Below are 22,780 nucleotides of genomic sequence, written 5' to 3' on the forward strand. Positions count from 1 at the left end.
AATACATACGTTACATACAGTGATTTACATGTGATACGCACATTACATGCATTTGGTTACATATGCATGTAATGTGCACATCTTAGATGAGAAGTAATTTCTCTGCTTTCATCCTCGAAGCTTATATGAAAGCTTACCTGAAGATGACGCTGGTTGGTTATTATTTATTGGATTTTTTTGTTGTGTCGGGAAGCTACGAAATCTATGATTGAGAAATTCGCGAACGCACGCACGCACACAATAACTTGGAATGTATTCATGCGTCGCTGAACTGGAAGCCTGAACGAAGTTTCATTAAGTTTGTATGGTATTTTGGGTGCGTGTTTCTTGTTCATAGTATGTCCTTAGAGCTCCTTTCAGGCTATTGTAGTTTGTAAGGGTTCAGTATTCAAAATGTATTTTGTTTATCATTGCATGCCGAAGTTTCGCGTGGCCTTTCCGTAGTGATTATCGTATTTCTATGTGATATAATTAGTTGTCTGAGGTCTTGTTATACGGTATGTAATCCTGTAGTTGGCATCGAAATAATGTTTTAGCAAGGCTGCATAGTGACATAAGTGTTTTGCTTTCAGTGTTTTGTATTCTGATATTGCAGTGTATATAAAGTCGTTATTTTCTCTTTGTTCCCAAAAGTTCAGTTTTATCATTTTGTACTGTATCGATATTAATCTATTTAATTTGTAGTGTGCACAGAAAGCATGCGTTGTTATAATATCTTAGTATATTTTGGCATAGTGCTTTGCATATTAGTGTTTTTAGGCGTGTGGGAACAATGTCTTTTAACCTGTAGAGTTTACCACTTATTGTTCGGTGTTTGTTGTGTAGATGGTTTATCTGGCTATTGCAGTTCATATCTACATCGAAGTAAATTCCAAGGTATCGTATTGTTTCAACCTGAGTGATGTAGTGGTTTTGCTGTTCTGTGTGTTTTTTATGTTGGTAAGTGGATGTTGGATGGTTATATATTTGTTATCAACTGGTCGAGTCAGTGGATTTCTGAATATCATTAATGTTGTCTTTTCTGAATTTAGGTGTATGGAGTTTTTCGTGAGCCAGTCTATGATCAGATTTATGTAATGTTGCATGTTTGTTTGTTTGGGCTATGCTTGCGTCATTATGGATGTATATTATAGCTGTATCGTATCGTATGCGTATTGGAATATCTTACCTTTGAGTAATAATAATAATAATAATAATAATAATAATAATAATAATAATAATAATAATAATAATAATACCTCGATTGTTTTCTGTTAATTAACTGACCATACATATTATTTAATTCTTTCTTTCAGAAACCCGGATGCTTAAAGCCATTTCCCAGTATTTTCAAGCATTACAGCTAAAAACGTTTTCTTGACCATGGGGTGAAAGAGCAACAACAACAACAATAACAACAGCAACAACAATAACAAGATCCAAAATGTGTGCTAAAATATGTCATGAGAGATCTACGTTCCCAATCGACAACCTTTGGTTATTGAACTAAATAATTTTTTGACTTTTATTTATCTCATTCTCATCCACTTCCACTAAAAATGTTTGTGTTGTAAGCCTTATTATCTTGTAATTATTTCATTTCGGTTGAATGCGAATTTATTAAGCAAATAAATACAATCATTATGCCACATAATTTTTATCACATTTACCTGCTCTCAGTGACTTTAGATTTTAACTTGTAATTTGGTACAAACCATATTCCATGCGAACTCGAAATCTGTTGCAGTGCCACAATGACATGTATATGAGTCACTACTACTACTACTACTACTCTCACTCTATCATATAGTGGGTAGTAGTAGTAACTCATATACATGTCATTGTGGCACTGCAACAGATTTCGAATTCACATGTGATATGGTTTGTACCAAATTACAAGTTAAAATCTAAAGTCACTGAGAGCAGGTAAATGTGATAAAAATTATGTGGCATAATGATTGTATTCATTTGCTTAATAAATTCGAATTCAACCGAAATGAAATAATTACAAGAGAGAGAGAGAGAGAGAGAGAGAGACAGAGAGAGAGATATGACATCAGTGAATGAGAAATATTGAGTACGAAGTGTGCATACTGAACGTATTCACATTATAAAGAATCAAATTCTTTTTAGAAAATGAACTCAAATATTTATGTTAAAATCTGCATATCTTCAAACTCATTGAATTTTAAATTAATCATAATTATTATTTTACAAAATATTTGTAAATAGTGATTATTCTTTGTTTTAATAATATATTAATACGTTGAATAAGATTTCGATAATCATGTATAGCCGTTTACAAAATGTAGGGAAATGAAAAGCAGAGGTCGCCTCTCTCTGTAACACAGCTATGCTGTCAAGAGCTAAATTTCAATTGCAATTTTATGATTTGCTAGATTATACGGACATAGTTTTTCGGGAGTGCCCTCTATAGTAACAACTTTGACTATTTATTCTCCTACAATCTAACTGAACTACAATTTCGAAGATCAGTTCCTAGAAGTCTCTTCGTCTACAAGTTAGAGTAAGTTGCTTAAATATTATTATTTTATATTTGGACAACTGCGTTTTTATTTATGTGTTACATATTTAAAGAGACTCTCACTATGTAATATTTAATAATGATGATGTTGTTAATACCAGTAAATGAACACTTCTTATTATTCTTACACGTTCGGGTAAGAAGAATAAGAAGTGATCATTTATTATCATTTTATCGACTCCTCTCCCTCTCTCTCTTTCTCTTTGCTGTTATATTGATCTAATTTAAGTTTGAGGATCAAGCGGGAAAACCACGTGATGAGGACTTACATTTGTTCATTTATCTAGTTGTTGATTTGATGAGCCATTCTATGTGGCTTCCGTTCCTTCTATGTTTCTTGTAGAAATGTACCGAACTGCATAAATGTCCATTTCACCTACATCATAAACTTACTGGAAGGATTCAGTATGTCAGAACTTTAATGCATATTCCACACTAGTCTCTGTACTGTATAGTAAGCTACTGGGATATTCAAAATAGATGGAGTCTCAAAATTTAATTAAATTGTTTTATTTTATTAAAAATAAATTATTTTCTTTTAATAAATAATATCAAAATCCATAAGAAATTTCAACCACATGATGGAAACCATTGTACAATTGAACAGGAGTCCTTCATCTGAAATAGATTCTCCTTTTATAAGAATGAAAATACGATGAATGGAATGTTTAAGTCTTTTTTAAAGGCATATTAGGTCTACTAAAGAGTTCAGATTTTTGTTTCTCAAAACACACACACACACACACACACACACACACACACACACACACACACACACACACACACACACACACACACACACACACACACACACACACACACACACACACACACACACACACACACACACACACACACAATATTTAAGAGAAAAAATACAGTGCAATTGGTAATTGTACAGGGTGTAGTACAAACAGTAGATAGTACATAGAAGAGCTCAGCCTCTCGGTATGAGCAACCCGCTCCGAGGAGACATTACGTAAGTTTACTACTACTACTACTAATAATAATTTTAATCTCTTCAATATCGTATGAAATACATGACATCTAGATTTTTTACGGTTCATTAAATATGTCCGCATCTCTGTCTAAATAGCAAATTTTCTAGGTGAATCACTAAATATTATGAATGACCGGGTCCTCTCGCCTAGACATTCCATTTCTGTTTAGACTTTGTAAAGCAACTGTATTCTTTCTAAATATTCATAATTGTAATCGTGTTATTTCGTTATTAAAACATACGACTTATCCATTAAAATACAAAATTTCGATTTAGATTGTCGAAATTGGTTTAAAAGCCAGATAGCAAAATGGCTGCAGTCAGTTAGACTTTGCTTGTTTTCCTTTATGATATCGGAAAAACCGCTCAAGAACACAATTAAAAGACACAGAATGCTGCTATGATGGCCTTACTTGCCTATGTTGTATTTTATTTCATTTCATGTGATTCCTACTACAAAAGATTGTAAACCTAGGGTATTCCAGTTATGATTTTTAACGATTTTTTAAATTAATTTTTGTATATATTTTTCAACACTAAGGAAATATATATGGAGACTAAACACGCAACAGTTTTTCATTACCACGATTGATTTCATTGTGCCGAAAATAGAAAGCCATTTCAGGTTTATATTAATGATACCAAGTAATTTTATAAACTTGGTTTTTTTTACTCCTTCTCCCAAGTAAGCAAAACCGTTAAGTTTGCGCCTGAACGTAGGTTCAAGTCTAAGTAGTGCAACACCAGGATATCTCGTTTTAAAGGTGGGCAAAGCTCTGATCACTATTCTCAGTGTTTCCATAATGTAAAACACATCTCACTAAGAGATGTATTTTACATTTTGGGTGGGGGGTCACTACGCAGGCCGGTTTCAACCTTTTTTTGAGGTCTACTCAGTGAGTAGCTAGACTCTGAAATACCAAGGCTTTTAGAAATACAGAGCCTTATCAACTTTATCTCATAACTTTACCTACAGAGTTTCTTATTCAAAGTAAAAGCACCTTATAGCAACTTGTATAGGTAAAGATGATAAGGCTCTGTATTACTAAAAACTTGGTATTCCACGGTCTAGCTACTCTCTGAGGAGAACTCAAAAAAAAAGGTTGAAACCGGCTGGGTAGTGACTCCCCCCACACACACACTCATAATGCATAACAGTATACATCTCTTAGTGAGATGTGTTTTACATTATGGGAAATACTAAGAATAGTGATCAGAGCTTTAACCACCTTTACAACGAGATGCCTGGTGTTGCACTACCTTTAGACTTGAACTACGTTCAGGCGCAAACTCAACTGTTTTGCTTACTTGGGAGAAGAAGTAAAAAACCAAGTTTATAAAATTACTGTATATATATATATTATTTAATCACTGAAATCCGAGATAATAAGGAAACAAGTAAATTTAATATAAAATGTTCATTTATATTAAATTTATATTAAATTTACTTGTTTCCCTACTATCTCGGAATTCAGTCAATAAATAATATTTAACATCTCTATAAATCGAGTAAATCTGCTTACCAAATATATATATATTATTATTATTAAGTAACCCCTCCAAGGAGTCCAAATACTTTCATAGAGGGAGGACACCTGCTCTACATTTCACTGTTTCCACCACTCAATCCACCAAATACAACTAACGGCAATTACACCAACGCCATCTACCGCCCGCCACCACCACCACTAGTATTTCCACTAGTGTTTGCAGATAATCAGAAACATCCATTCCCAAGGCGGAATTCGAACCTCAGTCCTTTGGTTGGAGAGCAGGTAGGCTAACAGCTCGGACAAGCAGGCTGACAAAAATCTGATTACTCGTGCCAGAGATCGAACTCTGGAACAGGTCGAAGAAATTCCTTTAGTCGGCGACCAGAATTGAACCAAGGTCTTTCTTTGGGAGGACAAGTGCCATGGAGTGCAAAAGCCTCTTCCACTGAGCTACATAGGGTCCATATATTGTATTATATATGTATTATATATATTAAGGTCTCTTCAGTGGGAGCCAGTCCTGGGAGAGATACCAAGGTTGAAGTAATTCAGAAATCACATTTATCTCATATACAAGTTATATACAAGTTGACTTCTGCATTATCTATCTATCTATATATTTTTTTATACATTATTTTTTTTTTATCTTGGGTGTATTATACGTTTAAGATACCAAGAAATTTTTAAAAACTTGATCCTTAGTCCGGGAAGGCCTGAGTTAAATACATATGAATAACGCGAGGATTGTTTCATAAGCCTTTCAGCTGAAGGCGAGTTTAGAGATAATACTCTTGCGGGTATGTTTTCACCTAAAGTTCGATTTGTACCTCGCTAAACATGTAAACTATCGCATAGAACACGCCAAAACTAGGAGATGGAAAGAATTTGTTCATGTGGTATCCTCTAGTTGACTGCAGATGCACGTGTTCTTTAATATGGAAACAAGAAAACAAATATCTTAATTGAAATTAAAAGGTCTCAGTGCACTATTATAAATAGCATGCCTTTTATAGGCCACTCCGAAAAAAAATACTTGAACTTGTTTCAATTACATGCTAATTAGATTCAATTATCGTCATACAGAACCTACTCAGCACTGCTATGATAGACGTTAGTCTAGAGTGTTAAGAAATGTTACGGGTTGCTACCTGAAATCTGAACTATAGTATTTATAATATTTAATATTTTTGTATTTAAACCATTTTATGCAAAATGAATTCTTCAAAGGCTTTTTGCTTTTTTCTCTCAAAGCAAGTAGGCGATACTCTTTTAGCAATAACCTTTTAAAAATCGGTCCTGCCTGTCTCCACCTTCCTTATTGCGGGAGAATTAGGATTTTGGCAGTTGTGAATAGACGGAAAATGAAGAGAGCGGCAGACATCTCATATTTCTGATTATATTAGTATCTATTTTTTTTTGCACATATTTGCATATCTGAAAATGAAATAATTAAATCTGTAAAATCGGGAACAATGTGGCTCCAATGATATTTTATAGTCAAAGACTTTAAAATGTTCAAATTTACCAAATAGACATCGCGAATATAACCTTTGGCATAAATTTGCCAGCTTATATTAAAAGGCATTGAAGAATGGCCTTAAACTCAGTTTACGAATTAAAAACACCCCAATGACGTTTATAGACATCTAGCAAAATCTGGATATGATTCTGTAACACCTATTGCATAACATGGACAGGAAGTGCAATTTGTCTCACTATTTTATCCACCACGGCCGGTAGAGAGGTTGAACTAAATAAGCCAAAACACACACACACACACACACACACACACACACACACATGGCAAGTCATGGCATTTAAACGTCGCGATCATGTTAGGTTATAGAAAATAAAATACTTGAAAAGGTGACACATTTAATTTATTTAAACCGCATAATAATATATATAAAAGATAAATATATAGATGAGAAAATAAAGAAATTTCAGATAATTTGTGGAACAATTAAAAAGTCATCCCATAAAAAAAACAAGATATGAAACTGAACAAAATTTTTGTAAAGTAACGACCATCCCACTCTGCTATATGGTTCGGAAACATGGACCGTTAAAAAGAAAGATGAAAGTAAAATACAAGCTGCAGAAATGACATATTGAAGAACAATTAAGGGATGAAAAAAAATAGACCATATATAAGAAATAAAAACATCAGAAGAGAACTAGATATTTACAACCTAAAAGAAAAAAAAGATCAAGGAATATAGGAAAAAAGGAAAGAACATCTATTTAGGGGGGTGGAAATATATCTACAAAATATCTTATTCGTCCCCGACAAATAAGATATTTTGAGTTCACAGGAAATGATCAGATTGATATTTTGAGTCGAGATAGAGAATGCAAATACGAGACACAAAACATAGACAAACACCAATTTTAAAGATATTAAAAACTGCGTAATTGGAATAAACAGGAATATGTTTTTGTCCCATGAGGTGTAAATGATAATGTAATTAGTTATCAACGAATATTTTAGTTTTCTTTCCCATTCAACTTTGCTCTAGCATAATTTGTTTACATCTGAAAGCATTCAAACATGCAACAACACAAGTGTCATGGAATAATAGAATTTTTTATTTTGACTTCTTGATTTGTTTCAGTATTGGAATACCATCGGATGATATAATAATAACTATATTCCTCAATTTTATAGGCATATTTATTTATTATTATTCATAATATAAGTTGTGTCAATATTCTCCTCAAATGTCTTTCACAGAGTTTACGATATCATCGGCCGAATCAGATATGAATTCAAAATATTTTCTCCTCGCAGTTCTTTTGAATGTTGTGGTTGGTGACAAGTACGAATTCGCCGTCCTTTCTTATTACGCAAGATGTTGTGAGTATATTAATGAAATTCTTTCAAATGTAGTTTAATATTATTTACTAAAAGCGTATCATTTAAACTTTAGCTGCACTGAGACCGCAAGCGGTAGTGCCGTACCTACTAACCACCACAATAACACTAGTTGTACCAAATTTCATACATCTTCATGCATGTCCACAAGTACCTCCCGAACCAGCCCTTAACGATATGGAGTTTACGGGAACTGTTACCCTGAAATTGCTTCACTGATTTCCAAGGTTTTTCAGAGTTTATGTAAATTCAAAAAAACATGGCGAACTAAAATAAAAATTCGTGTTTTTTTTTTTTTTTTAAATCTTCAGATATTCTTCAGTTGAAGTTGTTTCTAGCGATGCAAAAAATGCAACCAAATTACTGCTGCCCTATTTATACTCAGCGTACGTAGATGTTGGTTGCACCACAATGGAGTTAGTGTTTCCGGATATTTGAGAAAGTAGACAATAAAGCTGATGAGAGAACAATTACATTTCGATCTTTTTAAATTATTAAGTTCTTAGCTCATTGTTGAAGGCATTCGATATTGTAGCTTATGTGATGAAATAGATCAGATGGCCTTGACAGATGTGCTGAAAAAATACTTGGGATAATAATACTATTAATAATAACAAATCATTTTTTTTATTGATTTCTCAAATCTTTACATAAAATTATCATCTTGAGTAGCATTCAGTATATTATTTTACAAGATTCAGCACTAAGTGCTACATATAATGACATTTCAATAATAATGATGATAACATAGATTTCTTGCTATCTTTAATAATTTTTTTTTTGTTCTTTCAAATATTTACATATGTACAATGATCATTCAGTATATTATTTTACAAGGTTCAGCACTTTGTGCTACATATAATGAGATTTCAATAGTAATGATGTTAACAGTTTTTTTTTTATATATAACAATCATAATAATAATTTACATTTATATTGTTCAGAGTTACATGTTGTATAATATTAGATGTTGTGGTTTACTATTTTTTGTTTCAAGTTTGAAAAGGGGTGATTATACAACAGTATTTACACATATGCAATCTAAATATTATGTTTCCTTATTTTCACAAACATATGGTGTAAACTCATGATTTACTTTTCAAAGAATTCTTTTTCTTTTTTTTTACGTTGTACATTTGTTACAGTTATTATATACATTACATATATTTGTTACAATTATTATATACATTATATACATTTGTTTACATGTGATATTTACGTTACGTACATTGGTTTACATATAATACATACATACATTACATACATTGGTTTCATGCGATACGTACATAACATGCATTTGATTACATATGATACATCTTGGATGAGAACTAATTTTTTTTGCTTTCATCATCGAAGCTTATATGTAAGCTTATCTGAGGATGACACCAGTTGGTTATTATGTATTGATTTTTTTTTTTTTTTTTTGCTGTGTTGGGAAGCTACGAAATCTATGATTGCGAAAATCACGTGCGCGCACGCACGCAGGCACGCACGCACGCACGCACGCACGCACACACACACGCACACAAACACACAATAACTTGGAATTTATTGATGCGTCGCTGAACTGGAAGCCTGAGCGAATATATTGTGTTTCATTAAGTTTGTATGGTATTTTGGGTGCGTGTTTCTTGTTCGTAGAATGTCCATAGAGCTCTTTTCAGGCTATTGTAGTTTGTAAGGTTTCTGTATTCAAAAGGTAATTTGTTTATAATGTCTGGGATGTAGAAGTTTCGCGTGGCCTTTCCGTAGTGATTATTGTATTTATATGTGATATAATTAGTAGTCTGAGGTCTTGTTATACGGTATGTATTTCTAACTATCCTGTAGTTGGCATCGAAATAATGTTTCAGCAAGGCTGCATAGTGACATAAATGTTTTGCTGTCAGTCTTTTGTGTTCTGCCATTGCAATGTTTATAAGGTCGTGATTTTCTCTTTGTTCCCAAAAGATCAGTTTTGTCATTTTGTACTGTAGCGACATTAATCTATTTAATTTGTAGGGTGCACAGAAAGCATATGTTGTTATAGCGTCTCTTAGTATATTTTGGCATAGTGCTTTGTATATTAGTGTTTTTAGGCGTATGGGAACTATATCTTTTAATCTGTAGAGTTTGCCACTTATTGTTCGGAGTTTCTTGTGTAGATGGTTTATGTGGCCATTCCAGTTCATATCTGCATCGATGTAAATTCCATGGTATCGTATTGTTTCAACCTCAGTGATTGTAGTGGTTTTGCTGTTCTGTGTGCTTTTATGTTGGAAAGTGAATGTTGGATGGTTATATATTTGTTATCAACTGGTCGAGTCAGTGGATTTCTGAATATCATTAATTTTGTCTTTTCTGAGTTTAGGTGTATGGAGTTTTCCGTGAGCCAGTCTATGATCAGATTTATATCATGTTGCATATTTGTTTGGGTTATGCTTGCGTTATTATGGATGGATATTATTGCTGTATCTTCTGCGTATTGTAATATCGTACCTTTGAGTGGTAACTGGTTAATATCGTGCATGGAAATGTTGAATAGAGTTGGGGAGAGTACAGCTCCCTGTGGCACTCCACAGGTTACTGGTAGCTCTCTGTTTCGGTCTGATCCGATGCGTGTGATATGCTTTCCATTTTGGAGGTAGTTTGTAAATCACCTGTGAAGAGGCCCGTCTATTCCAACATGCCTCAGCTTTTCTAACATGGTTTGATGTGTAAGCGTATCGAATGCTTTAGTTAGATCAATAAAGACTACCATGGCAATTTTGTTTTTGTCTAAGGCGGTATTAATTACGTCTGTAAATTCTTCCAAGGGTGATGTTGTTCCCTTATTTTTCTGAAAACCATATTGTGTTTTGGGGATGATATGATAGATTCCAGTGTATGCTGTGAGTTTCTTCAGTGTGATCTGCTCCATAATTTGATTGATAATTGGTAATGTTGCTATGGGTCTGTAATTACTGATTAAATTTCTTTTTCCTTGTTTGTATATGGGTGTGATTATGGCGGTCTTTAGCATACTTGGTATCTGCCCTATTTTAAATATTTTATTTATTAGTTTTAGTAGGATAGGACTTAAATTAGTTGCATGTTGCTTTATATCTTTAGGTCTGATACCATCTATTCCTGGGCCTTTGTTTGGTTTGATTTGATGTATTGCTGAGAGAAGTTCTGCTTCTTTTATGGTTGGGAAACATAATGTCAGTTTTGCTTGCGGTCCAAGTGGAGAGTCTTGTTTTGTGATTGGGGGAATATTTCTGTGAAGTTCTTGGATGGAGTCTGCAAAGTATTGGTTAAAGTCATTTGCTAGTTGTTGGATAGATTTTGCTTCTTTCATGAAGCTGTGTTTTTTGGTTTCGGGGGCGGTGGTGCTGGGAACGGAATCTAGCAACTCATTAAACAGAAGCCAGGTTTGTTTCGTGTTGTTTTGTGCGGAGGTTATTTTGTCTCTGTAGTAGTTCTTTTTGCATTTCTGATTTGTGTTGTAAGGCGATTCCTTGTTATCTTATATTCAGTTTTTAAAGTTGTATTATTTGGATATCGCTTTAATTCTTTCCATAAAGCGTCCTTTCTGTGTATTTCTAGGATTACGTTTTGTGTTATCCAGGGATTTTGTGTTGTTTTTAATCGAATTCGGACTTTCTTTGTAGCTTTCTTATATATTTTCTCCAGTGTGAGCTTAATGTTGTTGTATAAGATATCTGCTGAATCTGATGCCAGGTGTTCCCACTCTGTTTTTCTTATTTCTTGGTTTCATATTTCATGACTACTGGTTCTTATTTCGTTTTCCTATTTCTTCGTCTATTATTGTTTTCTGTCGTTTTTCTTCTGTGGGACATTGCATGGGTATTGTCTTGGTGTGCAGGTTTAGAGCGGTGAAGTAATGGTCTGCTACTTTGCACTTTATGACTGATGCAGCGTAACTATTTGGTGGTGCACGGACGTTTATATGGTCTAGACAGGAGGCAGGGTTAGTATTTCCGAATATTTCTTCTCTAGAACATGATGTTATTGTTGGTATGAGATTATACATGGATAGTGTGTCTAGGTATTGTACAGTGTTGTTCTGGTTTTCATTTGCAATATTTATGTTTATGTCGCGAATTATGATTAGGTGTTCGGTTGAGCATATTTCGTGGCTTGAAAGCCAGCAATTGAGTTCGTGTAAGAATTTTATCATGTTTAGATTTGGTGGTCTGTAAATAGCATTTAGTATTATGGGGTGCTCTGTATTCGTGGTATTAATGATTTCGAGGCAGAGAGTTTCAGCATGCTGAAACTGATAGTCCGTTTCTTTTGCTATTAATTTTTGTTTGATAAATATTAATAATCCACCCCCTCTTTTTGTTTGGCGGCATGATCTATGTTGTTGGAAGCCTGGAATTTGGAAAGAAGCGCTTCGTCATTAGTTATGGATACTTCTGTAAGAATCAATATATCACTAATATCAGGGTAATTTCTCAGATAAGCCTGTAATAATAAGCAATGTTTTCGGATGCTTCTGATGTTAATATGCAAGATTGAGAGACCTCTTGCTTGAACTGTGTTTTGTTTCCATGCATCAAGAGATTCGAAAGTACAATTACTGATGTACTCTGGTGTAATTACATCTATCTGATGGTTCATATTCATTTTTATTGTGTTGAGATCTTCTTATTGAACTAAGCTGGAGTCTTTTGTTTCACTCTGTCAGCCTGTCTATATCTTGCGAGCTTTTTATTTGTATAGAGGTTGAAGTCTGTGACTTTCTCAGGAATATTTTGCCGTCTTTGATCCATAAAAATTGATACTTTGTTTCTGTTTTTTCTTGTCTTGCTTGGTACAAACGATTCTGATTGAAAGGTGTTAAATACTGAGATAGAAAGAATGGCGTATTGTATTACGATGCATTTCAGTCCTTGACTACTGCTTTTTTTGGCTTTTATGAGATTGTCTCTCGTAGCCTTGCTTGTCAGACGAACTATGACTGGTGCCGGTCGTGGCGAGCCTTGTTTTCTGTTCTTCCTGGGAAACCGATTTATGGTCTGAATATCATTATGCTGTAGGGTGATGTCAATTGCATGGCCTAATTTTAAAACTACATCTCTGAGATTTTCTTTGGATTAGGTTTCTGGAAGACCGTTTATGACAAGGTCTTCTTTATGTTGTTGTTGGTTTAAAAGTTCGTATTGTAGTTTCAGGGAATTAAATTCTTGATGAAGTTCCGATGTGTCTTTTATCAATTTGTGCTGCCTCTCAGTTAATGCGTTAATGCTGGTTTTAATGTCTTTTACTGTTTGTAAGACTTCTTCGACTTTTGAATTGTTAAATTGAACAAACTCTTCATATTCGCTAATTTTTTTGTTATTTCTTTATTCTGTTTATCAAATAGTTCTTGGACAAGATCTACCAAGTTGGCTTTTATATTTTCTAAACCGTTTTCTAGTAATAAATTAACGGAACTCAAATTATAAGACTCACCAGTGTTTTGTTGTCTGTTCAGTTCATTGTTCGTTTCTGTCTCCGGCGTAATCAGTTGCGTCGTGGGTGGTGGCGTTTCTTTGTTCTCTCTACAGTTTAGGCACTTCCATTCTTCTCGTTTGGCATTGGATTTGCGTTGCCAGGTTGTTTCTGAAACTCCGCAACATGTAAAGTGAAGATTCCTATAGCATTTCTTGGAGGTTATATAACATCCGTCGAACGGTAATTCCTTCTGACACTTGTTGCACTTCATGACTCACCTTTCTTCCTTTGGACAGCTGCAAAGATGGCGACGTCCTTTGTTCTATACGTTAGCAACCGCGGTTTACGCTTCAATTTTTAGCACACTCAGATTTTGGATTCCACTTGGCCTATTTCGATGAATTATATGTCGCTGTCTTCAGCGTGACAAGTAGAGTTACTTTATGACACTTTTAAATTAAAACCAGGAGTTAGAACCACAATAAAACTATAAAAACTTATACTACTACTACTACTACTACTACTACTACTAATAATAATAATAATAATAATTATTATTATTATTATAATTATTATTATATAAGAGGGCGCTGTGTAGGCATACGAACGGACGCACGGTGATATCGCTTCTCCAGTTTTATATAGTTTTAAAGTGGTTCCAACTCCTGGTTTAAGTTCAAAGTGGTCTCAAGTAACCCTACTTAGCACGCCTAAGACAGTGATATAAAATTCAACCAGATCCGCTTAGAAGAAACTAAATTTTGAAGTGTTGAAAAGGGAAAAGAGAGGACCGTGGTCAACAACGAGCGAAGAGCAAAGGACGTCGCCATCTTTATAATCACGCCACACTGCCTAAGGGAAAAAAGGCGAGTCATGAAGTGTATCAAATGCCTGGAGGATTTATCCTCCAACGGAAAAAATACAGCTTGTACGAAATGCAGTAGGATTCTACACTTAAAATGTGCCGGCCTTTCAGAAATAACCGGGCAACATAAATATAAATCCGATGTCACACGCGAGGAATGGAAGTGCATATTCTGTTGGAAGAACAAAGAAACGCACCTAAACCAGCCACCGACGACTCAGCCAATTATACCGGAGGCAAAATCAGACGACGAACTGAACAGAAAAAAAATGCAGGTGCGTCCAATAATTTCATCTCTTTAAATATACTAATAGGAAACGGTCTAGAGACCATAAAAGCCAACTTAGTAGACCTTGTGCAAGAACTCTTTAATAAACAGAACGAACAAATAACAAAAAACTACCGAATATGACGATTTGGTAAAACATAATAATTTAGCAGTTATAGAAGTGTTGCAAACGGTAAAAGACATTAAAATGAGCATTAATGCACTAAATGACAGGCAACACAATTTGATGAAAAAGACATCCGAACTCCGTCAAGAACTTCATTCTCTAAAACTACAATACGAACGTTTAAATCAGCAACAACATAAAGAAGATCTTGTCAGAAACGGTCTTCCTGAAACTGCACCTACAGAAAACCTCAGAGACGTGGTTTTAAAATTAGGCCACGTAATTGATATCCCCCTACAGCTTAACGACATTCAGACTGTAAATCGGATTCCTAGGAAGAGCAAAAACCAAGGATTGCCACGACCTGCCCCAGTCATAATTCGTCTTAAGAGCAATTCCACAAGAGACAATCTCATAAAAGCCAGCAGACAGAAAAAAACCAGTTGTCAAGGACTTGAACGCACAGCAAGAAAATACACTAATCTTCCTATCCGAATATTTAACACCATTCAACCAGAATCTGTTGTACCAAGCAAGACAAGCAAAAATGGAAAAAATTACCAATTTTTGTGAATCAGAGATGACAAGATATTCATAAAGAAGTCACAAACTTCAAAGCCGATATGAATTAAAAGCACAGAAGACATCGAAAGGCTTCCATTGTGAAAAAAAGCCTCCTAAATAGTTCGAAAAGAAGCCCACAATAAAAAAGAATGTGAACCATCAAGACTGATGCAATAACACAGGATATATCGGCAATTTCACTTTGATCAGATCATTCAGATCATTCATTTGACCTCCCAAACATCTGCCTACTCCAACACAGCAACCTAATCAATAACAAATATATATATAACCAGTATCACCCTCAGATAACTAATTACAAAGCTTCGAGGCTGCAGTTTGAGTTATATCCCAGTAGTAATATTTATCAAACATTATTTACTTAACATTCTGTAATGAATACTTGTAGTAAACAGAAAATGTGATAGTAATACTTCAGTTATATATTTAAATTTAAAATTATATATTTAATTTACAAATTTAAATTTAAAAATTTATTGTTATGTAAACTGCAACATGAGTAATATTGTTTAACTTGTTTATTAAGTGTAAAGTATTACTATGATTATTATTAATGGTAATAATACACACTTTTTACTCTTGTGACACTGAGAAATTCTGCAAATGATAATGATATTACGAGTAATTATAATTTTTGCTGAACCATTTTGCAAGAAAAAGTTGCATTGTTGCCTACGTTTTAGTATATTCATGTAATTATTTGAGATATAATAAACTATTATTATTAAAAGAAAAAAATTATTATTATTATCCGTACTATATAATTCTAAATTATTGTTATTTTAGAAGATAGCAAAAAAACTATGTTATCATCATTATTATGGAAATTTCATTATATGCAGCACTTCGTGCTGAACCTTGTAAAATAATATACTGAATGTTACTCAAGGTGATAATTGTATATATGTAAATGTTTGAGAGATCAATAAAAAATATTATTATTATTATTATTATTATTATTATTATTATTATTATTATCTGAGACCACCAGGGAGTACGGACTCATCGAGAGAGGCTGTAAATTACCTAACCCAGCTATCATACCTTCCCTTAAATTCATTTACACTAGATGCACTCACTACCCGTAAGGGCAAATTATTCAATTCAATTACTGCTCCCTGGGAGAAAAACTTACCTCTTAACCGTTTCATGACTGTGAACAACTTTAACTTCCGTGAATGTCCCCGCGTTCTCTTCCAGCCTTCCATATAACAAATTATTTCATCATTTGAAATGCTGTAACACCCATTCTAAAGTTTATAGACCTATTCTGTAATAAACATACTCGCAATCTGTCCTCATAACCAAAATACCATAATACGCATATAATCTTTGTAACTCTTCTTTGCCCCTTTCTACAGCTTCTCTATCATCTTGAAACCCGGGAGACCAAATTTGCGCACACTAGTCCAAGTGTGGTCTTATCAAAGCCTTATAAACAGGCAAAATTACTTCCTTATCCTTACATGTCATGTAGCTTCAAAATAGCAATTTTCCTCTGAGTTGTATTTGCAACATTTGCTATGTGACCTTTGAACTTTAAATTCATATCCACCAATCGACAAAGATCCCTTTCCTCTTCAGATTCTTGTAGCATAACCCCGCTAATATAATATGCCGCTGGAACTCTAATCACGCCAAAGTGCATAACTTTCCACTTACTAACATTAAACTGAGAGCCATTTTCGTTTGCCCAGATTTCCAGTCTATTCAAATCATCACTTAATTAATGGCTATCAGTAGCATCCCTGATTGCCCTGCCTATCTTCGCGTCATCAGAAAAATTGCAAATCTGATGATAAACCTTGCACGATGTCATTAATGCAAAGACGGAGCAATACTGGCCCAAGGACTGAACCTGAAGTACTCCACTGGTTACCTTAAATCTAGCAGATTCACACCCACTGTATACCACTTTTTGATATCTAGCTCTCAACCATTCCCTGATCGAAGTCAATAGATTATGTTCCAATCCCATATTCTCCAGTTTACACAACAGCCTACCATGTGGAATCCAATCAAATGCCTTAGAAAAATTCAATATTATCATAGTATATCCATTCCCTTTATCCAACTCAGCCGTAACATTGTTAAAAAATATGAGCAAATTGCTATTGCTTCGTTATTGTTATTATGTCGTTGTTATTTGTTATTACAAATTGTTATTACTTCGGATAGCAACATTATCCGAAGTAATTACACTGAATACCAGTATTATCACTTCTGAAAATGAAGTGATTACATTGAACATCACAATTTTAAATGCAAAGGCTAGAATAATATTAAAAAAAGAGAGAGAAGGAAACGTAAAACAGGCAGCCATTTTTTTTTCTAAAGGAAATAATTTCCAGTTTAGTTTAACACTTTCGGAATATGGATAATTTGATATTTAGTTCAATTTGAATAGTACTATAATTATAATAATATATGGATGAGAAAATAGTCATAATAATTTTTATCTGCAGTAATTTATTATCTGCCACAGGAATTACATGTAAATAAAAATAAAATAAACAAGAACACAAGCCATTCTTTATTGTCTACCACTTCCCTTTTTCTGCAATCAGTAGAATTAGTATTTAATAATTGATTGATTGCTAAAATATATGATTGCTAAAATATTTATACATACAATAAACATCTTGTGTGAAATTGCATCTTATAATTTTACAGAGTTCAGCACTAAGTGCTGCAATTCCTACATTGGATTTCAATTAAAATTTTTAATAATACTTTTTTGCCTTTATATTATGTATTTACAACACATGTTCTAATGTTAACAATGAAGATTATACAGAATTTTTTGTACAATGTTTTATTTTTTTATTTTTATTTTATTTTATTTTATTTTATTTATTTATTTTTTAAGTTTGAGAAAGAATGATTATACCTAAAAATTTCTGCATTTGCTTATAAGGATTACTTGTAGATGAGTGAGACAAGATAATCCCACCTACTTCGAAGCTTGGGTTAGCTTTTATGAAGAGAGTGGGATTTAGCCTTCACTATTTGTGTTGTTGCTACTGTTTATGTATGGGAGTAGGCATTGGATGCTAGTGATTTGTGATGTGTATATTAGTGTTAATGGTTTCTTACCTTTGTTGGTATATTTTCCAGAGTTCGTTTTTTAATGTTCTGTAGTTATCTACGTGTTTTAACGTTCTTGGTAGGTTGTAGAGTTGCGTGGGTATCTGATGTGATCTCACAAAAGAACCGTATGAGTTGTTGAAGGGTGTGCGGATGTAGAGAGTTGTTGAAGGTCGTGTTATACGATATGTCTCTGTGTTGTTTCGATAGATGATGTTGAAGTAATCTGTGTATCGCCATGTGCTTGTCGGATTTTGGTTGTTGCGTGTAAGGTGTCCAGATCACTGTTGACGCGATTATCCTCTGTAGTGTTTCTAATTTTGTTAGGTGGCTGGTTGATGTATTTGTATATATTCGATTTATATATAGATACCGTGATGTAGAAGTTTTTTTATGTTGGGTGGAATAATGTCTTTAACTTGGAAGAGTTTTGCTACGATGATCCGGAGTTTGGTGTGTAGGTATTCTATATGTTTTGTTCATTCATTTAAGGTGGGAATCTATATACAGACCGAGGTATTTTGCGTATGTTACAGGTTTGATTTCGAAACATTGGCAGGTAATAATAATAATAATAATAATAATAATAATAATAATAATAATAATAATGAGATACTGATGACAAAATTGACGTGAACAAGACATGGCAATGGCTTCAACACGGATACATTAAAAAAGAAATAGAACATTTTATTCTAGCAGCTCAGGAACAGGCATTACAAACCAGTGGCGCACCCAGGATTTAATCTTGGGGGGGGGGGGAATTGGACGGATAAAATATTTTTAATACAACGAATTTGCATTAAAAATATTTTTATCCATTCAACTAAAATTCGTTAAATTCATTCATTCTATAAAATTCATTAGGTGATTATAAAAATTTATTTAAAGAATCAAATCCCGTTTTCTTTTCTTTTTGCAAAGCTCTTGAATTATTTCAGTCGTTGTTACATTAATCTCTCTCTGTGTATATATATAGCAAAGACAGTCCGTTCAATCGTGATTGTGTCATGGTAGATCTTAAATAGGTTTTTAAAAGGCATAAGTTAGAAAATGACCTTTCACTGACGCATGTTGTTACCGGAAGCGTTGCAAATATTTTTAATAAGTTATAGGTGATAGGATATATCATTTTATCACACTTTAAAACTGCATCAACGGCTGTTTGCATGGAGCTATTGTAAACTTTTTCAAATATCTTACACCACAACTTGAATACGGCGTTCAAAATTGCTGGATTTGTATAAGGCAAATCACCGGCATAAAATTCACACAATTGACGAAAATCTTCCATTGCACTTGCTGTTGGAGCATCTTTTCCATTTGGTTTAAGAGAAAAAAAATATTTCAAAACGTTGCGGTGCCCAGTGAAACGTTCATAAAGTTGAGTCAATATTTTGTCAATGAATGGAATGAAATAGTTCTCCTGAAATACTCTTCTATAGAATCGGCTGGAACATTAGACCTTAATGTTTGTTTTGATGGAATTCTTGGCTTTTATACATGCTTCATCGTAAATATCTTTAAATAAAGAATCTAGTGTTTCACGAACGGTATTTAATTGAGCTAGAACATCATCAACAAATTTAGGGCAATTATGAGGTCACTGTCAGATTTTTTCAATATTTTAGACAATGGTAGGGTGCACGGAAATATTTTTTGCAAGCTAAATGAAGATATACATCTTAAAAGATATTAATATTATAATATTATAAACAACAAGGACGTCATGTATTTTAAGGGTATTGAAGAAACTGTGTAGCTTTTCAATTATGCCAATGCAATTTCTTATTTTTCATTATGATATTGCATTTCCATGTGCCAAATTGTGTGATGTGATGCACAGTGAACATATAAAGCTTGTCGATATTATTATTACATAACACCTCCAAGTAGTCCAAAGACATATCGAGGAAGGGCACCTACTTTACAACTCTCCGTCTTCACCAACCACAACTACAATCATCATCATCTACACCAACGCTGTCTATTGCCGACCACTACCACTAGTATTTTGACAGACAGTCACAAACATCCATGCCCAAGGCGGGATTCGAACTCGCAGCCTTTTGGCTGGAGAGTCGGCCAACAAGACCGGATATATTGATAAAAAATTAAGTTTTATGGATAAAAATTAAAACTTTGTTTTAATTTTTATCCATAAAATTAAATTATTTATTTGTTTAATAAAAATTAAAACAAAGTTTTAATTTTTATTAAACAAATAAATAAAATGATATAATTATGTTACTATTTACTTTTAATGAGATGCATGAGCTTCTCGACCTTGCAGAGTTGCTGGATATCTGACTGAATATTGGCCAACTTCAGTCGAAGATCGGCGCACACACTAAGAGGAATTCTGTATTTTGTTTTCATTTGAAGCAGTGATGAAAATCGTTTCTCTCAAAGATAGGTTGTAGAAAACTGCATGACGATTTTCGAGTTCTTCAAATAATTCAAGAAATTCACTTCTTACTTAAGGCGAAATCCAAAATTGAGCCAAACCACGATCACGGAATTGCATTTTAAGTCCACTGTCACTTGAAAGCTCAATTAGCTGCTCTTTTTTCGATAACGAAAGGTCGTTCTCGTGACTGCAAGCCTGAAATGGATCGTGAAATCACAGAAATGTCTTATAAAAAGTTATTCGGAAAATGTTTTCAAATTCTGTTTCAGAGTTTTGAGGTGGACACATTTTTGTCAGTTTGATTTTCGCGCGATTTCCGAAAGATATATAAATACTGGAGTTAACTCACAACACATTTTGTCTAAGTATTACTTTGCACTTCTGAAAATATATTGAGCCCTAGTTGGAGGAGGAAAACCTTCGACAATAAAAATCAATAAACAACAAGCAATTGGTTGAAATGTGGTCATGTGGATAACACGTTCACTTCATATCTGACAAAAAACAGCAAGGGAAGGTGGAAGAAATAAAATCATATTGTTTTTCACTTCACCTCTCTTTTATTACTCATCATTCTGCCGCCACAAATTAAAATAGTAGCACAATGTTTATGGAATGAACATTCTGCCGCTATTTTTTTTTTTTTTTACGTATTCATTTTATTTCAATAACGTTTACTTACTTATTGCATTTTAATTTGTTTTGTTTGGATAATTAAAATAGATAGATTTATTTGATTAATTTAAGCCTTCACAGGTTCCGAAACACTGCTATAGGGTACTCTAACCTTATGTGACCCCTAATTCATAAGTAGTATAGAAATAGAACACAGGACACAACTTTAATTAAAAAATGAATTTTAATTAGGAAAAGTATTTGGGAAAATTTTCTAGGGTTTTTTAACTTTTTCTTTTTTTTTTTTGGTGGGGGAGCTTGGTCCCCCTTCATGGATGCACCACTGTTACAAACATATGTAATCAAAGCAAAAATTTTCAACATCAATAATAACAGCAAATGCAGATTATGCGATCAGAAAGATGAGACTGTAGACCATCTAATCAGTGCCTGCAGCAAATTAGCTCAAACTGACTATAAATACCGCCATGATCAATTGGACAAAATAGTTCATTGGCATGTATGCAAAAATATGGCTTTCCTACTTCTGATAACTGGTGGCAGTATTAAATAGAGACAGTATTGGAATACGAAACAGCAAAAATTTCCTTGACTTGAGAATTTCAAACTGATCGACATTTGGAACACAATAGACCTGACATCACAATTACCGAACATCGAGAGGTTTGGCTTATCGATATTGCAGTACCCAGTGATAACAACATTAACAACAAAGAACTGGAAAAAATTACTAAACATCGAGATCTGGCAATCGAAGTTGGCCGACTGTGGCTTAAACACATCAAAGTCATCTCAATTGTTATCGCAGCACTTGGTGCAACTTCAAAGAGGCTGTCCAAATATTTACAGCAATTAAAAATCAATGAAGTGATCCCACAAAACAGCATTACTTGGAACAGTCCATAATTTACGACGCTACCTGACGGACTATTCTTAGATTCTTGGGTAGAATCTGAATTGTTCTGAATCATCAGTCAAATTTTTATTTATATGATATCTTGTTTTGACTGTGTATCAATTTGAATAAAATAATAATATAGGGACAATCTCAAGTATCTTTTAATTGCATTCTTAGATGAATTCAAGATGTTTATTCATGTTATTTTCTAGTATATATACTTTTGCACTCATTAATGGTGATGCAGTATGAATATGTGAATTATAACTGCAAATTATGATAGGTTAAAAGCAATTATTCGATAATAATGGAATGGAATTTGACAGGATACAACCTTATCAGTAAAGTGGAGCAAATGGAAATGGATATGAGGTTAGTGAGATGAACTGGCGACAGTTATCAGGAAGACATCATCAAGCAGTGTACTGCGGAATAAAATCAACGTTAGGAAGGTGGTGTGCAGTGCAGCAAGGTTCCGATTTATTACTTTTGTTTAATCTGTATATTCACACGTTCGCTGCCAACTACGAATATACTCGTATGTCGATTACCGCCGGCAATGAGATTACTCATACTGACCTTGAAGAT

General features: G+C 33.7%; 1 protein-coding gene across 1 annotated transcript in view; it reads left to right on the forward strand.

Moving 5' to 3' along the window:
• The window catches only part of LOC150110384 (uncharacterized), a 67,495-nt gene that overhangs the window by 16,565 nt on the left and 28,150 nt on the right, over positions 1-22,780 (forward strand). The window contains exon 2 of the mRNA XM_090397183.1: positions 7,718-7,874. Within this exon, the coding sequence (XP_090253309.1) occupies positions 7,718-7,874 (157 nt within the window). The remainder of the gene's footprint in view (positions 1-7,717; positions 7,875-22,780) is intronic.

This window comes from Typopeltis vanoorti, chromosome 1 (genome assembly GCF_054136105.1).
Source record: "Typopeltis vanoorti isolate ZY-2024b chromosome 1, IOZ_Tvanoo_1.0, whole genome shotgun sequence".
In the NCBI taxonomy this organism is placed as follows: domain Eukaryota; kingdom Metazoa; phylum Arthropoda; class Arachnida; order Uropygi; family Thelyphonidae; genus Typopeltis; species Typopeltis vanoorti.